The sequence below is a fragment of the Hypomesus nipponensis genome, chromosome 5 (genome assembly GCF_054491055.1).
Source record: "Hypomesus nipponensis isolate SF chromosome 5, ASM5449105v1, whole genome shotgun sequence".
In the NCBI taxonomy this organism is placed as follows: Eukaryota; Metazoa; Chordata; class Actinopteri; order Osmeriformes; family Osmeridae; genus Hypomesus; species Hypomesus nipponensis.
In genome coordinates this window covers 13,749,262-13,770,481 of record NC_140365.1, presented here as the reverse complement: position 1 = coordinate 13,770,481, position 21,220 = coordinate 13,749,262, and the positions used below count along the sequence as shown (strand labels likewise).

The following is a 21,220-nucleotide window of genomic DNA, read 5'->3' as shown; positions in this document are numbered from 1 at the left end:
CTATCCGTCGTAATTTCGGAGAGCTACAGAGACCCCATTGGCTGTGATTGGTCTAACAAAATTAGACTTGTTCTGGAATATAAAATAGCCTACATTTAAGACACGTTGTCTCATGGCCTACTACGATATCCTGCTCCATAATATTCAAATCTCACTCAAACATACTTCAGATACTTAAGCAACCACAGATTGACCTTAATATTGAACAATACAGTTTCTATTTTGTTGAACCCAGTCAGCTGCTCGCTTCTTTTGCGAGTGTTGTCTGCTATATATTACCAGAGCGGACGCTGCTGCTGCTGCTAACGCTGCTGCTGCTAACGCTGCTGCTGCTAACGCTAACGCTGCTGCTGCTAACGCAAACGCTGCTAACGCTAACGCTGCTGCTGCTGCTAACGCTGCTGCTGCTGCTAACGCTGCTGCTGCTGCTGCTAACGCTGCTGCTGCTAACGCTGCTGCTGCTAACGCTGCTGCTGCTAACGCTGCTAAAGGCCGATATATGCTTCTGCGTTTTTCGAAAAACGGACACATGGGAACGCCCTCGTCCCCGTGGAACGCTCTCTACGAGCTCGCCGTCAGCCCTCGGAGAGCCTCGGAGAGCTTGACGTGCACCTCCTGAATTTTCCCAGGTGATTCCCAGGGTCAAAAAGAAACCTGCGTTAACGGCACCATTTATTTTTTGTTGCATTAAAGTGATATTTCGTTAACGCGTTACTAACGCAGATATATATTAGGGATATTAGGGAAAGGTTGCCGGTTCGATTCCCGGCCGTGCAAAATGACATTGTGTTCTTAGTCAAGGCACTTCACCCTACTTGCCTATGGGGGAATGTCTGTGTACTTACCGTACGTCGCTCTTGATAAGAGCGTCTGCTAAATGACTAAATGTAAATATATAATTGCGCAGCTCCCCCTGTCAATGATCAAGCACCCCCCCAGCACCTGCATAAAAAATTATCTGGTGCCGCCCCTGCGTAATGACTTATGGGTTAGAAAGTCAGAGAAGCATGCTGGCATTCATGCAAAATGCTACCAGGTGTACTTTATCATCCTAGCATTGTTTGGAACACTGTACTGGACAATGTATGTTACAGGATATGATAATGCTGTATTTGACATATTACATGTACGAATATATACATATATAGTCCCCTCCTTGAGTCACCATGGGTGACTCAAGGAGGTGGAGGGGTTTGCGTGTCCTAGTGATCCTGGAAGCTATGTTGTCGGGGGCTTTATGCCCCTGGTAGGGTCACCCAAGGCAAACAGGTTCCAGGTGAAAGACCAGACAAAGCGTGGCTCAAAAAACCAACCATGAAGAAAAACATAAATGTTTCTCAGTTGCCCCTGCCCGGAAGCGGGTCACCGGGGCCCCCCCCTGGAGCCAGGCCCGGAGGTGGGGCTCGATGGCGAGCGCCTGGTGGCCGGGCCTTTTCCCATGGGGCCCGGTCGGGCACAGCCCGAAGAGACAACGTGGGACCCTCTTCCAGTGGGCTCACCATCCGCAGGAGGGGTCATGGGGGTCGGGTGAAGTGTGAGACGGGCGGCGGCCGAAGGCGGGGGCCTTGGCGGTCCGATCCTTGGCTGCAGAAGCTAGCTTTAGGGACGTGGAACGTCACCTCGCTGGCGGGAAAGGAGCCTGAGCTGGTGTGCGAGGTAGAGAGTTTCCAGCTACATATAGTCGGCCTCGCCGACTAGAGGGGCTGGACTCTCTTCCACTCTGGAGTTGCCCTTGGTGAGAGGCGTCGGGCTGGGGTGGGAATACTTGTTTCCCCTCGGTTCGGCGCCTGTACATTGGGGTTCACCCCGGTGGACGAGAGGGTAGCCTCCCTCCGCCTTCGGGTGGGGGGACGGGTCCTCACTGTCGTTTGTGCTTATACACCAAACGGCAGCTCAGAGTACCCACCCTTTTTGGAGTCTCTGGGGGGGGTACTGGAAAGCGCTCCTCCCGGGGATTCCCTCATCCTCCTGGGGGACTTCAATGCTCATGTGGGCAATGACAGTGAGACCTGGAGGGGCGTGATTGGGAGGAACGGCCCCCCCGATCTGAACCCGAATGGTGTCTTGTTGTTGGACTTCTGTGCTAGACACGGCTTGTCCATAACAAACACCATGTTCAAGCATAAGGGTGTTCATATGTGCACCTGGCACCAGGACACCCGAGGTCTCAGTTCGATGATCGACTTTGTAGTCGTGTCGTCGGACTTGGGGCCGCATGTCTTGGACACTCGAGTGAAGAGAGGGGCGGAGCTGTCAACTGATCACCACCTGGTGGTCAGTTGGCTTCGATGGTGGGGGAAGACGCCGGTCAGGCCTGGCAGGCCCAAACGTAATGTGAGGGTCTGCTGGGAACGGCTGGCGGAACCCTCTGTCAGAAGGAGCTTCAACTCCCACCTCCGGGAGAGCTTCGATCATGTCTCGGGGGGAGCCGGGGACATTGAGTCCGAATGGGCCATGTTCCGGGCCTCCATTGTTGAAGCGGCTGACCGGAGCTGCGGCCACAAGGCGGTTGGTGCATGTCGCGGCGGTAACCCTCGGACCCGGTGGTGGACCCCGGAGGTGAGGGATGCCGTCAAGCTGAAGAAGGAGGCCTATCGGACTTTATTGGCTGGTAGGACTCCTGAGGCAGCTGATGTGTACCGGCAGGCCAAGCGGTATGCGGCTTTGGCGGTCGCGGAGGCAAAAACCCGGGCATGGGAGGAGTTCGGCGAGGCCATGGAGAATGACTTCCGAACGGCTTCAAAAAGGTTCTGGACCACCATCCGGCTGCTCAGGAGGGGGAAGCAGTGCTCTGTCAACACTGTATACGGTGCGGATGGTGCGCTGCTGACCTCGACAGGGGACGTCCTGGATCGGTGGAAGGAATACTTCGAAGACCTCCTTAATTCCACCAACACGCTTTCCGACGTGGAGGCAGAGTCTGGGGACATCGGGGGGGGCCCTTCTATCTCTGGGGCTGAGGTCGCCGAGGTGGTTAAAAAGCTCCGCGGTGGCAGGGCCCCTGGGGTGGATGAGGTCCGCCCGGAGTTCCTTAAGGCTCTGGATGTTGTAGGGCTGTCTTGGCTGACACAACTCTGCAACATCGCGTGGACATCGGGGACAGTGCCTCTGGACTGGCAGACCGGGGTGGTGGTTCCCCTCTTAAAAAGGGGGACCGGAGGGTGTGCTCCAACTTTAGGGGGATCACACTCCTCAGCCTCCCTGGGAAAGTCTATTCAGGGGTCCTGGAGAGGAGGGTCCGCCGGATTGTCGAACCTCGGATTCAGGAGGAGCAATGTGGTTTTCGTCCTGGCCGTGGAACAGTGGACCAGCTCTATACCCTCCGCGGAGTCCTGGAGGGTACATGGGAGTTCGCCCAACCAGTCTACACATGTTTTGTGGATTTGGAAAAGGCGTTTGACCGTGTCCCTCGGGGGCTCATGTGGGGGGTGCTCCGAGAGTACGGGGTACCGGATTCCCTGATCGGGGCTGTCCGGTCCCTGTACGACCGGTGCCAGAGTTTGGTCCGCATTGCCGGTAGTAAGTCGTCCTTGTTTCCGGTGAGGGTTGGACTCCGGCAGGGCTGCCCTATGTCACCGATTCTGTTCATTACCTATATGGACAGAATTTCTAGGCGTAGCCAGGGTGTTGAGGGGGTCCGGTTTGGTGACCTCAGGATCGGGTCGCTGCTTTTTGCAGATGATGTGGTCCTGTTGGCTTCATCGGGCCGTGACCTTCAGCTCTCACTGGAGCGGTTCGCAACCGAATGTGAAGCGGCTGGGATGCGAATCAGCACCTCCAAATCTGAGGCCATGGTAATCGACCGGAAAAGGGTGGAGTGCCATCTCCGGGTCGGGGAGGAGATCCTGAACCAAGCGGAGGAGTTCAAGTATCTCGGGGTCTTGTTCACGAGTGAGGGAAGAATGGAGCGCGAGGTCGACAGGCGGATCGGTGCGACGTCCGCAGTGATGCGAGCTCTGCATCGGTCCGTCGTGGTGAAGAAGGAGCTGAGTCGAAAGGCGAAGCTCTCTATTTACCAGTCGATCTACGTTCCTACCCTCACCTATGGTCACGAACTATGGGTAGTGACCAAAAGAACGGGATCGCGAATACAAGCGGCCGAAATGAGCTTTCTCCGCAGGGTGTCCGGGCTCTCCCTTAGAGATAGGGTGAGAAGCTTGGTCATCCGGGAGGGGCTCAGAGTAGAACCGCTGCTCCTCCACGTCGAGAGGAGCCAGCTAAAGTGGCTCGGGCATCTGATTAGGATGCCTCCTGGACGCCTCCCTGGTGAGGTGTTCCGGGCACGTCCCACTGGGAAGAGGCCCCGGGGAAGACCCAGGACACGCTGGAGGGACTATGGCTCTCGGCTGGCCTGGGAACCCCTCGGGGTCCCCCAGGAAGAGCTGGTGGAAGTGGCCGGGGAGAGGGAAGTCTGGGCCTCCCTGCTTAGGTCGCTGCCCCCACAACCCGATCCCCGGACAAGCGGTAGATGATGGATGGATGGATGGACATGTACGAGCAGTAGTATTAGGTAGTATGAGTATTGAGACACAGGCTATATATGGTGAAAGGTATGTGGATGCCCTTCACATCACTTTGGAAGCATTTACTGTGTTAACACTGTCTGTCTTTAATAGCAAAACCTATGGAGTTCTAAAATATCTGATGTCAGCACAAGAATAGTTCATTGGGAGCTTTAAGAAATAGATTTTCAAAATGTCTAATCATCATCCTTTACTATGTGGCAGTCTGACAGAGTGAAATGGGTGACATGGATGGCAGGAGAGCATGCCCCCAAAAAGTGTGAACTGTACAACTTGGTAGTGATAATTGTCAATAATTATGATCTGTTTCATGGTTCAAACTTCGTTTCACGGAAATAAATCTTCTGATAAATGTCACAAAATAGCTAGAATTCCTTGCTTCAAACATTGTGGCAACAGTTTGGGTAAGCTTTATTCAGCTTGGTAATACCCCTTGCACAAAGAAAGGTCTGTCCAGACATTTATTACAAGTTCTATTTAGATTAACTTGACTGATGAGTAGATTTCTGACCTCAACCCCATCAAACACCTCTGGAAGGAATTCTAATGTTATTGTGCAGTCCCCAACCTCATGCTCTTGTGTGTGAGTAGAAAGAAATTCTGCATCAAATTTTCCAGCATTCATTGGAAAGCCGACCCAGATAAATGGGAGTAGATGTATCAGCAAAGTGGAGACCGACTCCAACTCCTAACCTCCTAACCCTAATGCTCTTAATTTTAGATTATCTGAAGAAGCAGATATCTATCTACTGAGCAGGTGTTCATATACTGTAGCATACATCACATTGGTTTCCCCACTTCCTTATTGACTTCTACAGTCCCAACCTCTCAGACCTCAAAAGCAAAGCCATAATGCAGAGCACATACCAATGCACATGACCCCAGGCATCCCCTCAACCTATTCTTCACGATACTTCCATCAGGTCGCAGATACAAATCCCAGCTTCAACCCCAGGCTAGCTACCAACACATCCCCCAGCCTCCACTACCAGCCCAAGGCCCAGCTCCCGCTTCAGCTACCAAAAGGCTACCAATTCACGGACCAGCCACAATATCTGACCGGCTATCATCCAAAGGCTCCAGCCTCAGCCACCTATTTTCAACTTGCGCTAGACCCCCAGGCTGTCTATCAGCTTCAACCACAGATGGCCCTGGTTACCAGAGCAAGACCCAGATAAGCTACCAGCCTTGGGTCCAAATGGACCACCATTCCAAGGCCCAGCTTCAACCCCAGCCTAGGTACCAGCCTTAGCTTCAACAACTAGACACACCTTACACGAGTAGGCCAAATTTAGGAATATTCTCAGAGGGTTTGCTTTGAAGATATCAATCTACTTACACTCACAGACTCTACAGAACATTAAGATATTCCTGATTAAGCCAAACTTGAGCTTGTAAAACACTGAAAAGAACAGTTGTGCTGATGTTTACTGTTGATTGTTCTTCTACAGGTACAGTCTTGCACTTTTTGTGGTTCATGTTGTATAAATTTGTAACTTGTAGAACTGCATGCTGTTATGGGTCTTCCCTGTGGCACTTGTTTAGTTTTTTTCACAATGTATGCTTCATGTTTTGGCTGCTTGCAATGTTTGGGACTACCTTGTTGTTATGATCAGTGATCTATGCTCTTTTGTAAAGCTCTCTCTTGGAAGTCGCTTTGGATAATAACGTCTGCTAAATGCATAAATGTAAATGTTGAGTGTTGCCAGAAATTACTTACAGGAACTAAAGCTTGGAAGTGTAAAGTATGTCTTATATTCTTTTTTTAAATTTATTTTTTTTACTATTTTTACATACTTAAACATCTTGTTGTGCTGCCCTATCTGTGTTCGTTTTGGAACTTGAACTTCAGATTTGGGATGGCTGCACAAATGATGGTCCTGTCCAGGAGAGGGCGATATTGGTCAATGTTTTGCATTTTACTTTCTCACACTTGGAACAAAAGTTCCTTGTATTTCTCTTTTGAATTAATTGTTTTTTAAAATAGATATTTTGCACTTTCAGCAATTCTAAATCAACCATGGATGAAGACCAACCAGGTAAAGTGCATTAGGCCTACCTGTTTGAGCGCTCATTCTGAACTTTGGAAGGTCTAAAGCCTGCAATAAGAATTATTGTCCAGAATTTAGACCCCATTATGTTGTGACATTGGATATTGTCTCTTCCTTACTTTTCAATTATGTTATTTTAAATTTCTTGTGTAGTTAATTAAATAATGCATGAGTGCCTTTTGGATAGGCCACATATTTTCCTCTGGTATCTTTTAAACCTTGTGATCCTGACTGTTCACACTATTTTGACCTGCCAATAGATTAATTTGCCTATTAAAGGTTTACATGGTTGATGTTCTACATATGCTGACTGCAACACTGCCTTTTGATCCAATCGTTTTGAAATGTTGAATGCTCAAAATCTTGAGTTAGGCTATACTGCAGATACACATTTCAAGAGATGAGCGTTATAAGTAAAGTTGCCTGCCTGCAATCTCAAGGGAGACGGCTATATTTGAACGGACTTGTCAGTTCCGTTTTATTTCATTGCTTTTTATGAGATGCTGGCTGGCCACTGAAAGCCTGCCACGTTTTCACGAATCATTCTGTTTAAAAAAATAATCTATATTTGTATATTTTCTTGACAGTTTGACAGTAGGCCTACCAGTACCATGCTTTATTTTATCTAATAGGCCTACATGAAGTGAAAAGCGAAATTTTACTTATACTATCTATAATAGCAATCAACACTTAGAATACTATGATTTGTGCAATGACTCACCGATAAGATAATGATAGAAGTAGCCTAACCTAAAACAGCCTACGCTTATTGTCATATGATAGAACCAAAGGGCAACTTTACATGAAAAAACTAAACAAAAACAAAAATATGTTTTGAGATTGGTATTTTTTTGTATGAATAACCTTTTAATCGATCATCCAAAATGAACATGAGCTTAGTTCAAGTCACACGTCAGAGGATTCTGGGATATGAGCTCATGAGAGTTCGCTGCTGTCAGTAGGCTACAACATTTGCGAAGTGGCGCTGCGCGGCAAGAGAGGTACGCACGGTGAAGCAAAAGAGGAGTGAAATAGGTGTTCTTGCAGATCAAGGATTTTGCATTAGAAATTGTTACCAATGGATTGCCGAAACGTAAGTAACTTGCACAATATATGTGCATCTCATCGTAAAGTTATTCTGCTAGGCTGAATAAAGTAGGCTATAGCCTACTTTACTTGTACAATTATAATAATACATGCTGTTTGATTTGGACCGTTTCCAAGATATTTCATTTTCACTCAACCCAACGATCTAAGTCACAAATAGGACTAGTCTAATGGATGACAAATTATTATAATACAAAGTAGAGGTATTTTTAAGAAAAATGCAGAATGAGCGTTTTCTTTTTTAAATGAAAGTACACGCACGATCTTTTAGCATATAGACTTTATTTTCTGGATCCAGATGCTTTTGTATTCTTCAGAACTCAAGTGTCAGATATGCCAGTCAAAAAATTCCTGTGAACAGTGGTTGCACATAGTCACGAGTGTAATGTTATAACATCTATAAAAACGAAATCAACCCATGTAGGCAATGCCAAAATCTAAACAGAATATTTTTATGTAAAGGAGTTTTTTGAGGCAGTATGGATCAAACCAATTGGTTATTATACAACTGATCATGACTGAATTGTGTGGGCTTGAAGTCATGTGTTTGTTGGAGGACCATACATTGTAGAAATGACAATTGTCTGTCTGAAGCTGAGCTTCGACAGATGGCCATTTAGGCTGACATCTCTATGAATATGTATAAAATAAAATAAAAAGTACTTTCTTAACAGATGATTTGGTGATTTGGTTATTTTGAACAGTATGCACTTCCATTGTATTGCTTTAATGCAATTCTAAAAATGGAAAGATGGATTTGTGTTCCTTCATGTAGGTTATAAGCAAGATCTCAAAACTAAAATACTTAGCTAAAATCTTTAGCAAAGTATTTGGCACAGAACAAAGCAAAATTATTTCACACAGTTTTCAGATACTAGAAAAACATACAGTATGTCTCTGTTTTTAGGAGTTGTAGTTTCCTTACAGTTCCCTTGACACTTCAATGCCCCCGAACCACGAGTGAAAAATAGATGTGATGATGGAAACTCTGTCCCAAGGTGAAGGCACATGCACAAAACAGGATGTTGTAGGGGAGTCAGGTGGCTGAGCGGTTAGGGAATCGGGCTACTAATTAGAAGGTTGCTGGTTCGATTCTCGGCTGTGAAAATTACGTTGGGTCTTTGGGGAAGGCTCTTCACCCTACTTGCCTCAAGGGAAATGTCCCTGTAGTTACTGTAAGTCACTCTGGATAAGAGTGTCTTCTAAATGACTACATGTAAATGTTGTAGGGTTAAACAAAGCATGAGGGACCACGTTCCATAGATTTCTAATTAGACATTAACAATGCTTCCAGGAGACAGCCTGGTTACCTGTTACATAGCACCATGAATGCTACAACTGATGGTGTTGTTTGAAAATGAATCATTATGAAGTAGTATATTGTGTGAACATGATGTAAGTTGCGCATCCATTGCACATGTCCAAGGGTATACATGTCAATTTGGGAATAATGTTTTTTTGTGGTGTGCCATGGAATCAATAAGTACCAGAAAATGCTCAGGAATTCCTAGGTCAGGAATTTATTTTGTAAAAGGAGATTTTTGCTAACTCTTGGGAATCTCCATTGATTTCTTGAGGCCAGTGTGTATTGAACTACTGTGAAACCTGATATCCTTTTGCATTTGCTTTTGTTGTCAAGTAAACTCAACCATGTATCATTACCATTTTGGGCTGAGAAATAACATCCACGTTTCACATTGCATAACAGCAAAAAAAAGATACCCTGGAAATCTGAGCACTTTGCTATGTTTTTGATCATAAGGATTTGAAAAGAGATGAAGCATAATGAGTAATAGAAGATGCATAATGATTCCGTCTTTTTTTGTTTCAATTTACAAACTAAGCTTAACTCACAAGGTACAGGATAAAGTTTTGGAGTGAAGATAAGAGTGCACTTTTATAGATTTAAGACTATTAATCAAATGTGGAATCTTGTGTCCCATAGGATGGGTGTTCCAGACCCCATGAGGAAGACATCATGGACATACCCCTGGACGATCCTGAAGCCAACAAGGCAGCCGCTAAGATCCAGGCCAGCTTTCGTGGTCACATGACCCGCAAGAAAATGAAGGATGAAAAACCCAGGGAGGAGGTAAGGCCATGGTTAGAATGAAATCCAATAACATGCCAAAGCATCACGATGATGGGAGGTTCAATGGGTAATAGCAAGGTCGTAATCATAATATGATTACACACATCCCCCCAATATTTAAATCTGGTTAAAACGTCCCCCCCAATATATGGATATGAAAATCTAAATAAAATCTAAATGTGCTATGCTACAACACACAACCACGCACGCTGTCCAAAATTATCATAAAAATTAAATACAAATTAATTGATTAAAAAAAAGTATGTTTTCAGGGGGGCACCCTCAGACTCCCCAGCAGATTTTGTTCCCCCCCAATGTTGACTCCATAGCTATGGCCTTGTGTAATAGCCAGTCAGAGCTCAATCTTAGGCCAAATCCCAATACTGTGTCGGCTGAATCCCAATACTTCCCCTTACCCCTACCACTTACCCCAAGCCCTTACTTTTGCGCGTTCACGTGAGAGCTGGTGGTGTCCCAATACTCTTTTTGAGCTAGGGGTAGGGCTAAGACGAAGGGGTATACACCCCTGAAAACCAAGTAAGATCGAGAGCTTACTTGAAACCTAGGGCTATGTGAATACTGCGCGACAGGCAACAATGGCGGCCAGATCATCCAGAGTCCGATAAATGTAGTATTTTCGGCTCAAATAAACGATTACAAAAATTATGACAGTCTTGTTTTGTGCTCTACACAGTCCCAACAGTCGCGCATTTCTCTGATTAGCCTTGAATGGACTCCATGCATGTCTACAATTTTAATTAAACTCCATTAGCAACAAATGTTGTTTGATATCAGTGCATAACACTGCTTTGGAGACATCGATATACGTAACCGTAACCAAGTGGCTTCTCATTTCAGACACAAAAAAAAAAACTGTAAAAAAACAGGAACAATCTGGCAACTGGGACGCCAGATTACATCCATTTAATTACAGTAAAAAAGTGTTTTCATTAACATTAATTAACCGTAAAATAATTGTAATTTTCCAGTACCAAATGTACAAGAGATATCTTGTAACAGATAACAGACTGTTCTTTGCCGGTAAATATTACTTTTATTAATTCCATTTCTCTGTAAAAAAAAACTGCATTTTCAATAAATAAAAATATTCATTAAACCCAAAATAAGTTAAAATGATTTAACATGTTCATTCAAAACAACTCATGTGCACAACACACAGCATCCAGATGCTGTAATCAGTATCAGAGCCTGTTTAAGGAGAGCCTTGCCACTCCCTATTAAACCCCATTGTACCGAATTTGGCTGCAGTTCCACCAGAGTTCCGCTGGGGGTGATCGCGAGCGAGTGCATGTTGAATGGGAGTCTATGGAGCTAAACGGCTACATTTGTCTCTTTCGCCTGATTGTCGTTGAAAAATCTCCGATTTGATTGTAGTTTGTGCATGTTCAACATGGATTATAGGTCGAAAATTGAATGAACTAGTACTTATGTCCTTTTGATTTCTTACATGGTGAGTCGTTGTTGCCCATAACACGCTAGCATTCTGCTACTGAATGCTGATTGGTTAGTAAAGGACTGATACGACCAGAGCTCCCGCTTGATGGCATCCGAAGCGGAATCAGAATGTCGGAGCATTAGCAACATTAACAACAACATTAGCAAGCCAAAATGCAAGCATGTGTATTGACAGGGAGAGCCTAACCTGTCAGCTGTGTTGTCGATGCCCTGAGAGAAAAAAGTAAGTGACCAGAGCTTGCCGTCAAGCAGTAGCTCTGGTTGTACGATGTGTATGACGTCAATGACATTTTCAAAAGCTTTTTAGAACAGAAAGGCGACTTTCAAAAAATCTAAAACCCGGCAGTGTGTATTTTTTTGGCCTCCCCTTTCGAATTCTGAATTCAAATTACTGGACAAAAAATTATATCCTGAGAAAAGTGGATTTTGAGGGGTACCGCTCCATAGACCTCCATTCATTCTGCACTCGCTCGTTAGCGCCCTCACATGGAATTTCAACCAGTTCAGAACCCGGAAGTTTTCCGAGAGTGGCAGTTCTCTCTATATTAGACATTCTCTGTCAGTATCCAGATACTACACATATTTCCGGCGCTTCAGATTACGCCTGTAGTACCGGCTAGCTGTACGAATAGTAGAAGATTATTGCTCGCCACACGTTTATTTTAAAAGGCTACAGTTATCTAACCGGACCACATTCACACTCAGGGGTGTTAACTTAATGTATCCAAACTACAGACCATCACATTACACATATTAAAACAGAACGAACACAACAACAAAACTCCAAACAATGCTTATCTAACTAAGCTTAGACCAGGGGGGTATTCGTCGTAGCTCGCTAAGCAGTTTAGCGAGCACATTTTCAGGCTAAGATAAAACACGCCCCTCTTTTTGGTTTGTGGAAGCAAGTTTAGATAAATCACCATAGTAACATATCAATTAGCACTAACCTGCTCGAGAGCAGGCTAACGTAAGTGTAGCTGGATAAGCTTGCCACACCCCCGGAAAATAATTGGCAGCTCCCTTTTTGAGAGACCTAGCTGACCAAGGAGATATAGTTCGATTAGCTTTCCATACCAATAGAGTTCTTCGCGATCGCCAAGATCCTTTATTTCACACGGATGAGTTCTTGTTTGAGCGATATTGATTCAGCCGACAAGGATTATTTGCAAGACATTCTCGGTCCGTAGGCTACATTGCAAATATCACACAAAGTTATGTGCTTTATGAGCTTATGCTGCTGTATGTGAATATGTAACGCAATGTCTTAAGAAATGTCTTATTTGTTGTGCCTGTGCTTTTTATGTTTCACTGTGGGAGAGTGGAAAACGTCATATAGATTCCTTTTTATATCTTGACATGTGAAGAAATTGACAACAAAGCTACTTGAAACTTTTACTGTGCTTCAGACTCTCTGCATAGCCTTGAAGTTTTTCGCGTCAGGTACATTTCTATACAGTATAAGCGATGCAGAAAATATTGGCAAAGCCACAGCATGCGTTGCCGTAAGAAAAGTGTAGGCTACTTGGAGCTTAACCAGCTGATGAATCAATTAATCATATTCCCTGGCCATGTCCCAGTCAATGAAATCAAAGAGGGATTTACACATAGGCCTACATGCATATACACATATATAGTGTGATATCAGGTAAAATGGGCCATCAGGTAAAGTGGGCCATTTAAGGTTTGAGGGTCCCAGCCCTGACAAGTAACGGGGGATTTGATTGCTTTATGGTTGCTATGGTGGACGGGCCAATAATTCAAACAAGACTGCACCAGAAAGCTGCATGGTAAGTAGCTTGGCATACCAAATCTAACTAAACTATTATAAGGATGATAAATCTATAAAAACAAAAACATGCACATAAAAAAAACTATGCATAATATCTGTCTTGATGGCATCGATCAGAAATAATGTTGTTAGTTTGGTATATGAACATATTTTTTGAAAAAGTGATGTTTTTCTTGGTGGCCTAATTTACCTTAACCCACTGAGGTAAAATGGGCAACATGGTTTCAGCTAAAATGCACACATACACATGTGTTGGAGTGTGAGGGTGTGTGTGTCACACCATGACCCCCCCAACAGTAATAATGGTAGTAGATATTTTATGTACAGTGAATATGGCGAACGAGAAGGAAGTGAGAGCGAGAAGGAAAGGGAGAGAAAAGAGAGGAAGAGCAAGGACCAGAGAGGAAAAGATACAAAGATAAAACAGGGATGGAAAGGAAGGCCAAACAATTACAATCTGTGGAAAGAGGAGAGGATGAAGGGGGGCTTAGATAAATACATGGATGGAGAGAAGAAAGGAATTACAGTGAGTGTGCACCTCTTATCAAGAGCATGGGGTGTGCCACGATCCACACTGCAAAGACGCATCAGTGGAAAGGTGACTGGCAGTGAACATGTGTCAGGGCGGAAGCCCTACTTTCCACAGGAGGCGGAAAGGGAGCTTGCTGCCACCCTCAACACATTGTCGCAGAGTGGGTTTCCCTTCACAAAACGTGATGTCCAGCAAGTGGCCTTTGATTTTGCAGCCAAGAACAACATATCTGGTTTCTTCAAGACAGCAGGGAGGGCTGGATATTACTGATTTAAGAACTTTCTAAAGCACAACCCAGAGCTTGGGATGCGCAAGCCAGAGGTCCTGTCTGCAGCACGGGCTGCTGGACTCAACAAAGAGGTGATTAGCCAGTGGTTTAACCAGTATGAGAGCCTTTTGGTTGAGCTTGGTATTGAGGGCACACCGTCACATATATATGGAACTGTGACGAGTCTGGGCTTCAGGATCATTTTTTTTATTATGGCACATATGAATATGTTTGTTTAATGCAGTTTAAATGTTATGTGGCTGTATAAGCAACTGTGTTTTAAAAATAAAATTGATGATAAATTACTATTTCCCTTTGCAGTTTCACTGGCCCATTTCACCTGAACAGCTGGTCCATTTTACCTGAAACTGCTCGAGCAAAAAAAGTTGGCACAGCTGATGTTTCAAGAACTGTAGGGCCTAAATAATTATATTTTATTACATATTTTCAATAAAAAAATACCAAAAACAGTCATAAGTAATCATAAAAACACATGGAAAAGGCATATATGGTATTGTTGTCCCAAGGATTTACCAAAAAGTGGGCCATTTTACCTGATATCACCCTACATATATCCTCATCAGTGTCTATGAATTCGTATCAATTAGATACTCTTTGGCCTTGTTTTATACTTATTCTGAATTGATGTGATCTGATTGATTGGGGTGATAAGGCACTAAAGATGAGCCTATACATTTTTCCAAAATACGCATTTAGTTTATTTTTGCCAAGATGCCTGTCTTGCTCTGGAAGCGGTGGCGGTGTTTGACTTTGTAAAGATGATATGCTTATTGTCCTCGTAGAGACTCATTATAATAGTTTGCTCAGATGGTGAGAATATCACCGGTCTCTCTTTCGTTTTTCCGCCATTATACCGTTATAAAATCACGGTTTTGGTGATCGACCTTTCCTGCCTTTTGAAGTAGGACGTGCTCGTGCACTTGCCCTGATGAGCTGTGGCAGCTGGTAAATAGAGGGCGCTAGGGTGCCACCCTCCCTGGTGAAAAGTGTTTTAGATTTTTGTTTTTTATGTAATATATTTTCTAAACTACTCATTTTAAGCATAACTGTGTTGAAAGTACACAATAAAGTGTATATATATACAAAAATTCAGTTTTGGAATACATTTACCCCTCCTTGAGTCACCACCTTACCGCGGTGGAGGGGTTTGCATATCCTAGTGATCCTGGAAGCTATGTTGTCGGGGGCTTTATGCCCCTGGTAGGGTCACCCAAGGCAAACAGGTTCCAGGTGAAAGACCAGACAAAGCGTGGCTCAAAAAGACAACCATGAAGAAAAACATTAATGGTTCTCAGTTGCCCCTGCCCGGAAGCGGGTCACCGGGGCCCCCCCCTGGAGCCAGGCCCGGAGGTGGGGCTCGATGGCGAGCGCCTGGTGGCCGGGCCTTTTCCCATGGGGCCCGGTCGGGCGGTTGATTTGCCTGATGGACTTGCTGTTGATAATGACAAAAATGCAGAACACACCATTACAAATGCACTCCATAGACTATGACTAAATTGTGTCGGTCAAACTGCAGGGTATTACAGTATAACCATGCTAACCTGCTAGGGAAGTTTACCGGCTACAATTTAGTCATAGTTTATGGAGTGCATTTATAATGGTGTGTTCTGCATTTTTGTCATTATCAATAGCAAGTCCATCAAGCAAATCAACCGCCACATATATGCAACCAGAGCTGTACTCCAACTTAAGAATCTCTTCATACCCTTCATGTGTTGTCATTAAATGTAGGCTAATTTACAAACAAGTAGTTTGTTCTGCATCTTTATCTAATCTTGCCATATTTATTCATTCACGATCACAAGGTGATTGTGACTATGTAATGATAGAAATAGGAAACAGTTTAATAACATTTTATGCATGTGTAGTGCACAATGATTAAACCTCAAGGACTTGGTTGTGAAAGGCTACAGTACAACTACATCCTAGTCAACATGACTATTCAAATATGTACACATTATTTTATTATCTGCTATGAAAAGAGTGTAGAGGGTGACACAATAAAGGTAACGCTTTTGTCTACAGTGCGCTGTCTTGGTCTTGCACCAAGCAAGTAATGACAAAAATACTGTGGTTTAAATATAAGACAGCACACTCCATCACATTTTCCCTCATCCTGAAATCTCTCATCCAGTGGTCCCTCTTCCAGCTCTCTCTCATCCAGTGGTCTCCCATCCAGCGCTCCTTTAACTAGTGGTCTCCCATCCAGCGCTCCTTCGTCCAGTGGTTTGACATCCACCTCCAAGCCACTGGGCCTCCTTTTCAGCTCACATCAACCTCAGTAGCAAAGCCAGACTGCAAGGGCCAGAGACACACACGCACACACACACACACACACATAAACAGACAGTAAGCTGTAATGATAATCACATGATGGACTGAATGTTACAATTTACATTTACATTTATTCATTTAGCAGACGCTTTTATCCAAAGCGACTTCCAAGAGAGAGCTTTACAAAAGAGCATAGGTCACTGATCATAACAACGAAATTGTCCCAAACATTGCAAGTAGCCAAAACATGAAGCATACATTGTGAAAAAGCTAAACAAGTGCCAAAAGGGAAGACCCATAAGAGCATGCAGTTATACAAGTTACAAATTCAAAACAACATGAACCACAAAAGTGCAGGACTGTACCTGTAGAAGACAATCAACAGTAACATATTTCACAGCGAGTACAAGACTTAGCTTCGTTATATCTAATCTAAAAGAGCAATGAGTCACTTAATAAGAGTCATTGTGATCCTGGAGGAAACTAACTGACAAGTCCAGCCAAGAATTCTTAAGTGCCGTTGTACTCCCGGAACAAGTGCGTCTTGAGCCTTTTCTTGAAGGTGGGGAGACAGTCAGTGTCCCTGATGGAGGTGGGGAGCTGGTTCCACCATTGGGGGGCCAGGCAGGAGAAGAGCTTGTGTTGGGACCGGGCAGTCTTGAGCGGTGGGACCACCAGGCGGTTGTCTGAAGAAGACCGTAGGGGACGGGTGGGGGTGTAAGGTTGCAGGAGAGACTTGATGTAGACGGGTGCAGTCCCGTTCACTGCTCGGAAGGTCAGTACCAGGGTCTTGAATCTGGTACGGGCGTTGATGGGTAGCCAGTGGAGAGAGATGAGGAGCGGGGTAACATGGGAGCGTCTGGGTAGATTGTAGACCAGGCGGGCCGCCGCGTTCTGAATCCTCTGAAGAGGGCGGGTTGCGCATGCTGGGAGACCAGCGATGGTCTCCAATGGTCTCTAACTCATAGTTTGCTTAGTAAACATTCACTTTATGAATAGATTAACCATGTTGTACTCTGTTCTTTGATGGTTCCTTGATACTGTATAATATCATCCAATTTCTTACTGTATACCAACTCCCAGACTTTGGTGCAAATAAGCGACCACAGTTATGGATTAATAATTAAATACAGCTTTCCTCTCACACAAACTTGTTTGTAGGGGTTAGTTTCTCGATAAATATAAATAGTGCACTAAATTAGCTAGCTACAATTACCATGACATAAACAGGTCATCACTCACTTCGTAGCACATTGTTTTTGCTACGTTCTGGCTTCTACATTTCTAGCTAGCATCAAAAAATCTCGGCACTTTAAGATACTGAAATATTAAATGTGCTAGATGCCAGAAAATTGCCCAAGAACTTACACATTCTTACCTTGGCACAGCTCCATCATACAAAACAGTACAATTGTTCCTCAACGAAGATGCTGCTGTGTTTGAAACTGATGCTAGCTCGCTCTAGTTCTAACTAGCCTACAGTACAGTACCATGAACGTAAAGCCAATCAATTGATGCAACTCTTTCTCTTTATGACTCTGCATGCAGCTAAATGGTACAAATTGGTATCCAGAGCCTCAACGCTATCAGTGTTGCGTGTGTGCAGTCTTTTGTTTACTAAGGTAGTCATAGCAACCCCAGGCATGGAAAGTCAATTTTCGCACTCTGACACCGATCAACCAATGGGGTTAAGGTAACACCTTGACATACATTGATTGACAGCTTACCTCTTTAGCTTAAAGGCCATTAGGCATGTTGATTTTTCCAACGAATTTGCGCTATTTGGTTGTTGGTAATAAACATTTAAACTGTTATCCATTGTATTTCATGTTGTTGGGTGTCACAAAACGTAATATAATACAAAAAAGTAGCAACCTTTTGCAATGATTCTTCTTTCCCCCACAATGCATTGCATGACGTCACGTTGGGGAGACAACAGACAAAAGTCTGCTTTGAGACCATTGAAATCCATTGGAAATAAACACTACTAGGCTAGTACCAGAGAATGTCTAATATGGGCTCTGCTTGTACCATCAAAACGTGGGACATCTCGGAAATGTGTTTACAACATCGGGGAAAATATTTAATTAGCGATGATCTTGGGGGGATTTTTAGGTGGGACTGGCAAGTTAGCCATAGCTAGCCCATAGTAGGGAGGACAAACCCGTTTGAGCGTTTTTCCTAAAATACGTTTTATTAGTTATTCCTGGGGAAATTATGGAAGTAAATTACATATTAACGATACTAAAACACCTGTGCACAATAATATCAACAATATTTGCTAAATGTATACGTTTTTAAAGGTTTTTAGTTTTACCTCGAAGCTACTTCCGTTAATCAGCTGTTTGTGAAAAAGAGGCTAGTTTTACGACACCGACTTTGGATGTAGCCTACTTTAACATGTTAGCCGATTAACCAGTACGAGTGGGATATGTAAACAGCTACATTAACAAAGCTCGTGTTTGTAAAATATGAAGTCTTAAATACGATGGGAACACATCACATAAACAATTCTAAAACGTCCGACACGCCAAATGTTGTCATTTTTTGTCAAGCGTCCCTGAAGCTCAAATTCCGAGTCGGAGTTCCATGAAGCTTTTCATTGCAGTGAATGGGTGCGGGCACTCATTGGGCATGAACTCAAATATCTCAGAAGTCCCAACTGGGAAATGTTAGCAGTTTTACAGTCCTGTAGAGGAGATTTTCCTTAACAGATTGATATCAAGTTAAGGAAGTGGCATTGAAGTTCAGGTTAGTAGCCAAGGGTGTAAAGACCACTTGGCTAATTACAGACGTCTTGGAATTCTACGTTTGAGTTTTTTGGTGAATTTTCTTAAATAGTAACACAGTACATCTGTGTATTAGTTTGCTTAGGAAACGACTCTCATTTACACTTTAAATCACACACTAGACAGACACCAGTGTAACTGTAGTGAATAGTGATGGTACCTATACAGTACACATTTCTAAGGTGTAAGTTACCTCTTCTAAGACACAAGACAGGTGTTGTCAACATTTACAACAGGCCTACAGCACTACAGCAATATTTTGAGAAAGATTTGATAAAGCAGACATGATGAGAGCATATGATACATCAAGGGAGGAGGTTGATTGAGATTTGGGCTTCGAGACATTATTCTGCCAGACATACAGTAGTTGATGGAGTTGTATCAGATTCAGTACAGTAAGGCAAATGCAAGCATCTTATTGACAATGTCCATGCCAGGGGCGTTGTTAGACATACACCTCTACTGGGGCACAGGCCCTTATTCATATCCCTCTTTTTCTTCCAAGCTTGCTGTGCACGATGCACTACTCGGCTATAGAAACTCCCCTTGCTTAACCCACCGTACAACAGTTCAAATACATTTAGTCATTTAGCAGGCGCTCCAGAGCGACTTACAGTGAGATATGCAAGTTTGATATCAGCTTTAGCAGGGACATCAATAGTAAATGCGAGAGCATACATATTTTTCGCATTCATTTGAGCGCAAAATACTTTTGAGCTTCATGTAATATTGTTTTTCTGTTTTAGTCTAAATAAGATGATCGGTAGGCCTATCATTTAGAAACTTTATTTCGTTTCGTAATGTTTTCTTAGCCTACCTCAATTCTGACTTGTGAGCCGAATCCGACACCTGAACTTCTGTGTGCGTGCTGCAGTGGCTATTGGGCAAGCTCAGAAGAGCGCGCTGACATGGAATTCTGCGGGCATCGGTTTAAGTTTTCGGTTTAACTGCTTTAATTGGTATACTGCTTTGGCATAACACATCTTCATATGTAGGCACCACCGCTGATAATGTCGCTTTCACAATCCTGAACAGACGTCTCCTGAAGTAACGGTGCGCTGCTCCCCAGTGAAAAGGGTCTAACGACGCCCCTGGTCCATGCATTTGCCAAGGACAAAACAAGCCTACGTCATTGTGTTGATTAGGTTTAATTAAAAAAGGAGAATGACAAAATGATATCTGCTCCCACGAACAAGCTCTAGTTATAGTAGCATACCTGTGCTTTCCAGTCAGTGTCTATTCTGATGGCCATACCAAGACTGGTCCTGCTTGAAAAGCATCCAACCATCCAGTCTCCATTTTTGTTGCCATTGTTCTGAGAAGCCTTTTAAAAAGAAAACTAGTCACGGTCACTGTTGAGTTGTCGTTCTTCGAGGCAAACCGATCAACTACATCCTCATACATCTGAACAACATTTGTAGACTCAGTACTGCTCATCTGCAAACCATGAAACTGTCGCGTCTTCTTGTTGTTTCTATGAGCCAGATGACAAGGATGGTCACAACTTGACTTATTTTGTTGAGCTATCTTATTACGTACCACATACATACTTTCTTGTATCCACATACTAATTACATCAGTATGTGGGCCTACTATACATGTTATATGTGACTTGTATGTAACAGCTATAGCCACGCGCCATCACAACAAGGCTCGTTTGCTACTCACTGGGCTCGAATGCACAACCTCAGACTTGCCAAGCGTGACCACTACCAACTACTCCAAAGAAAAGCTAGCTCTTCGTTGACGCGGGTGGCCTGTTACATACCTGAGGAGCAAGTTTTGTGGTTCTAACTCTGTTACATATAGCACAATACATTTCACCCTGTGTCCATGTAAATGGTACTGTGTACATTTCCCACACTGTCAGTATGATGCTTGATGCACTGATCAAAGTTATTGTAAGACTTATGTTAGACAAACAAAGTCTTATTGTCAGTGTGGGAAATCACAGTGGTTTTTACATATACACAGAGGAAACACAGTTACATTTACAGATGAGCAGTTAAAAGCCCATGGATGCCACTTTGGTGTTTGAGGATGTGGATGGTTAGTTTGCCTCAACTTCTAAGGAGAATGGTCAACAGTGAATGTGACTTACATGTTTTTTAAAGGCTTCTCATAGAACCAAGGTATAAAAACAGCAGACTAGAGTTTGATGCTTTTTAAGCAGGACAAGTCTTGGTAACACCAATCAAAACTAGATTCTGATTGGAAAGCACAAGTAAGCTACTACCCACTTCTAGCTTGTTTGTGAGAGCCTTTTGTCATTGCTTCTTTTATTTAAATGTTGTA

At 43.8% G+C, this 21,220-nt stretch overlaps 1 protein-coding gene across 1 annotated transcript in view; it reads left to right on the top strand.

Moving 5' to 3' along the window:
• Positions 1–7,532: 7,532 nt before the first annotated feature.
• The window catches only part of nrgna (neurogranin (protein kinase C substrate, RC3) a), a 51,453-nt gene continuing 37,765 nt past the window's right edge, over positions 7,533–21,220 (top strand). The window contains exons 1-2 of the mRNA XM_084698534.1: positions 7,533–7,667; positions 9,627–9,773. Coding sequence (XP_084554660.1) covers positions 7,653–7,667; positions 9,627–9,773 — 162 coding nt within the window. The 5' untranslated portion in view covers positions 7,533–7,652. The remainder of the gene's footprint in view (positions 7,668–9,626; positions 9,774–21,220) is intronic.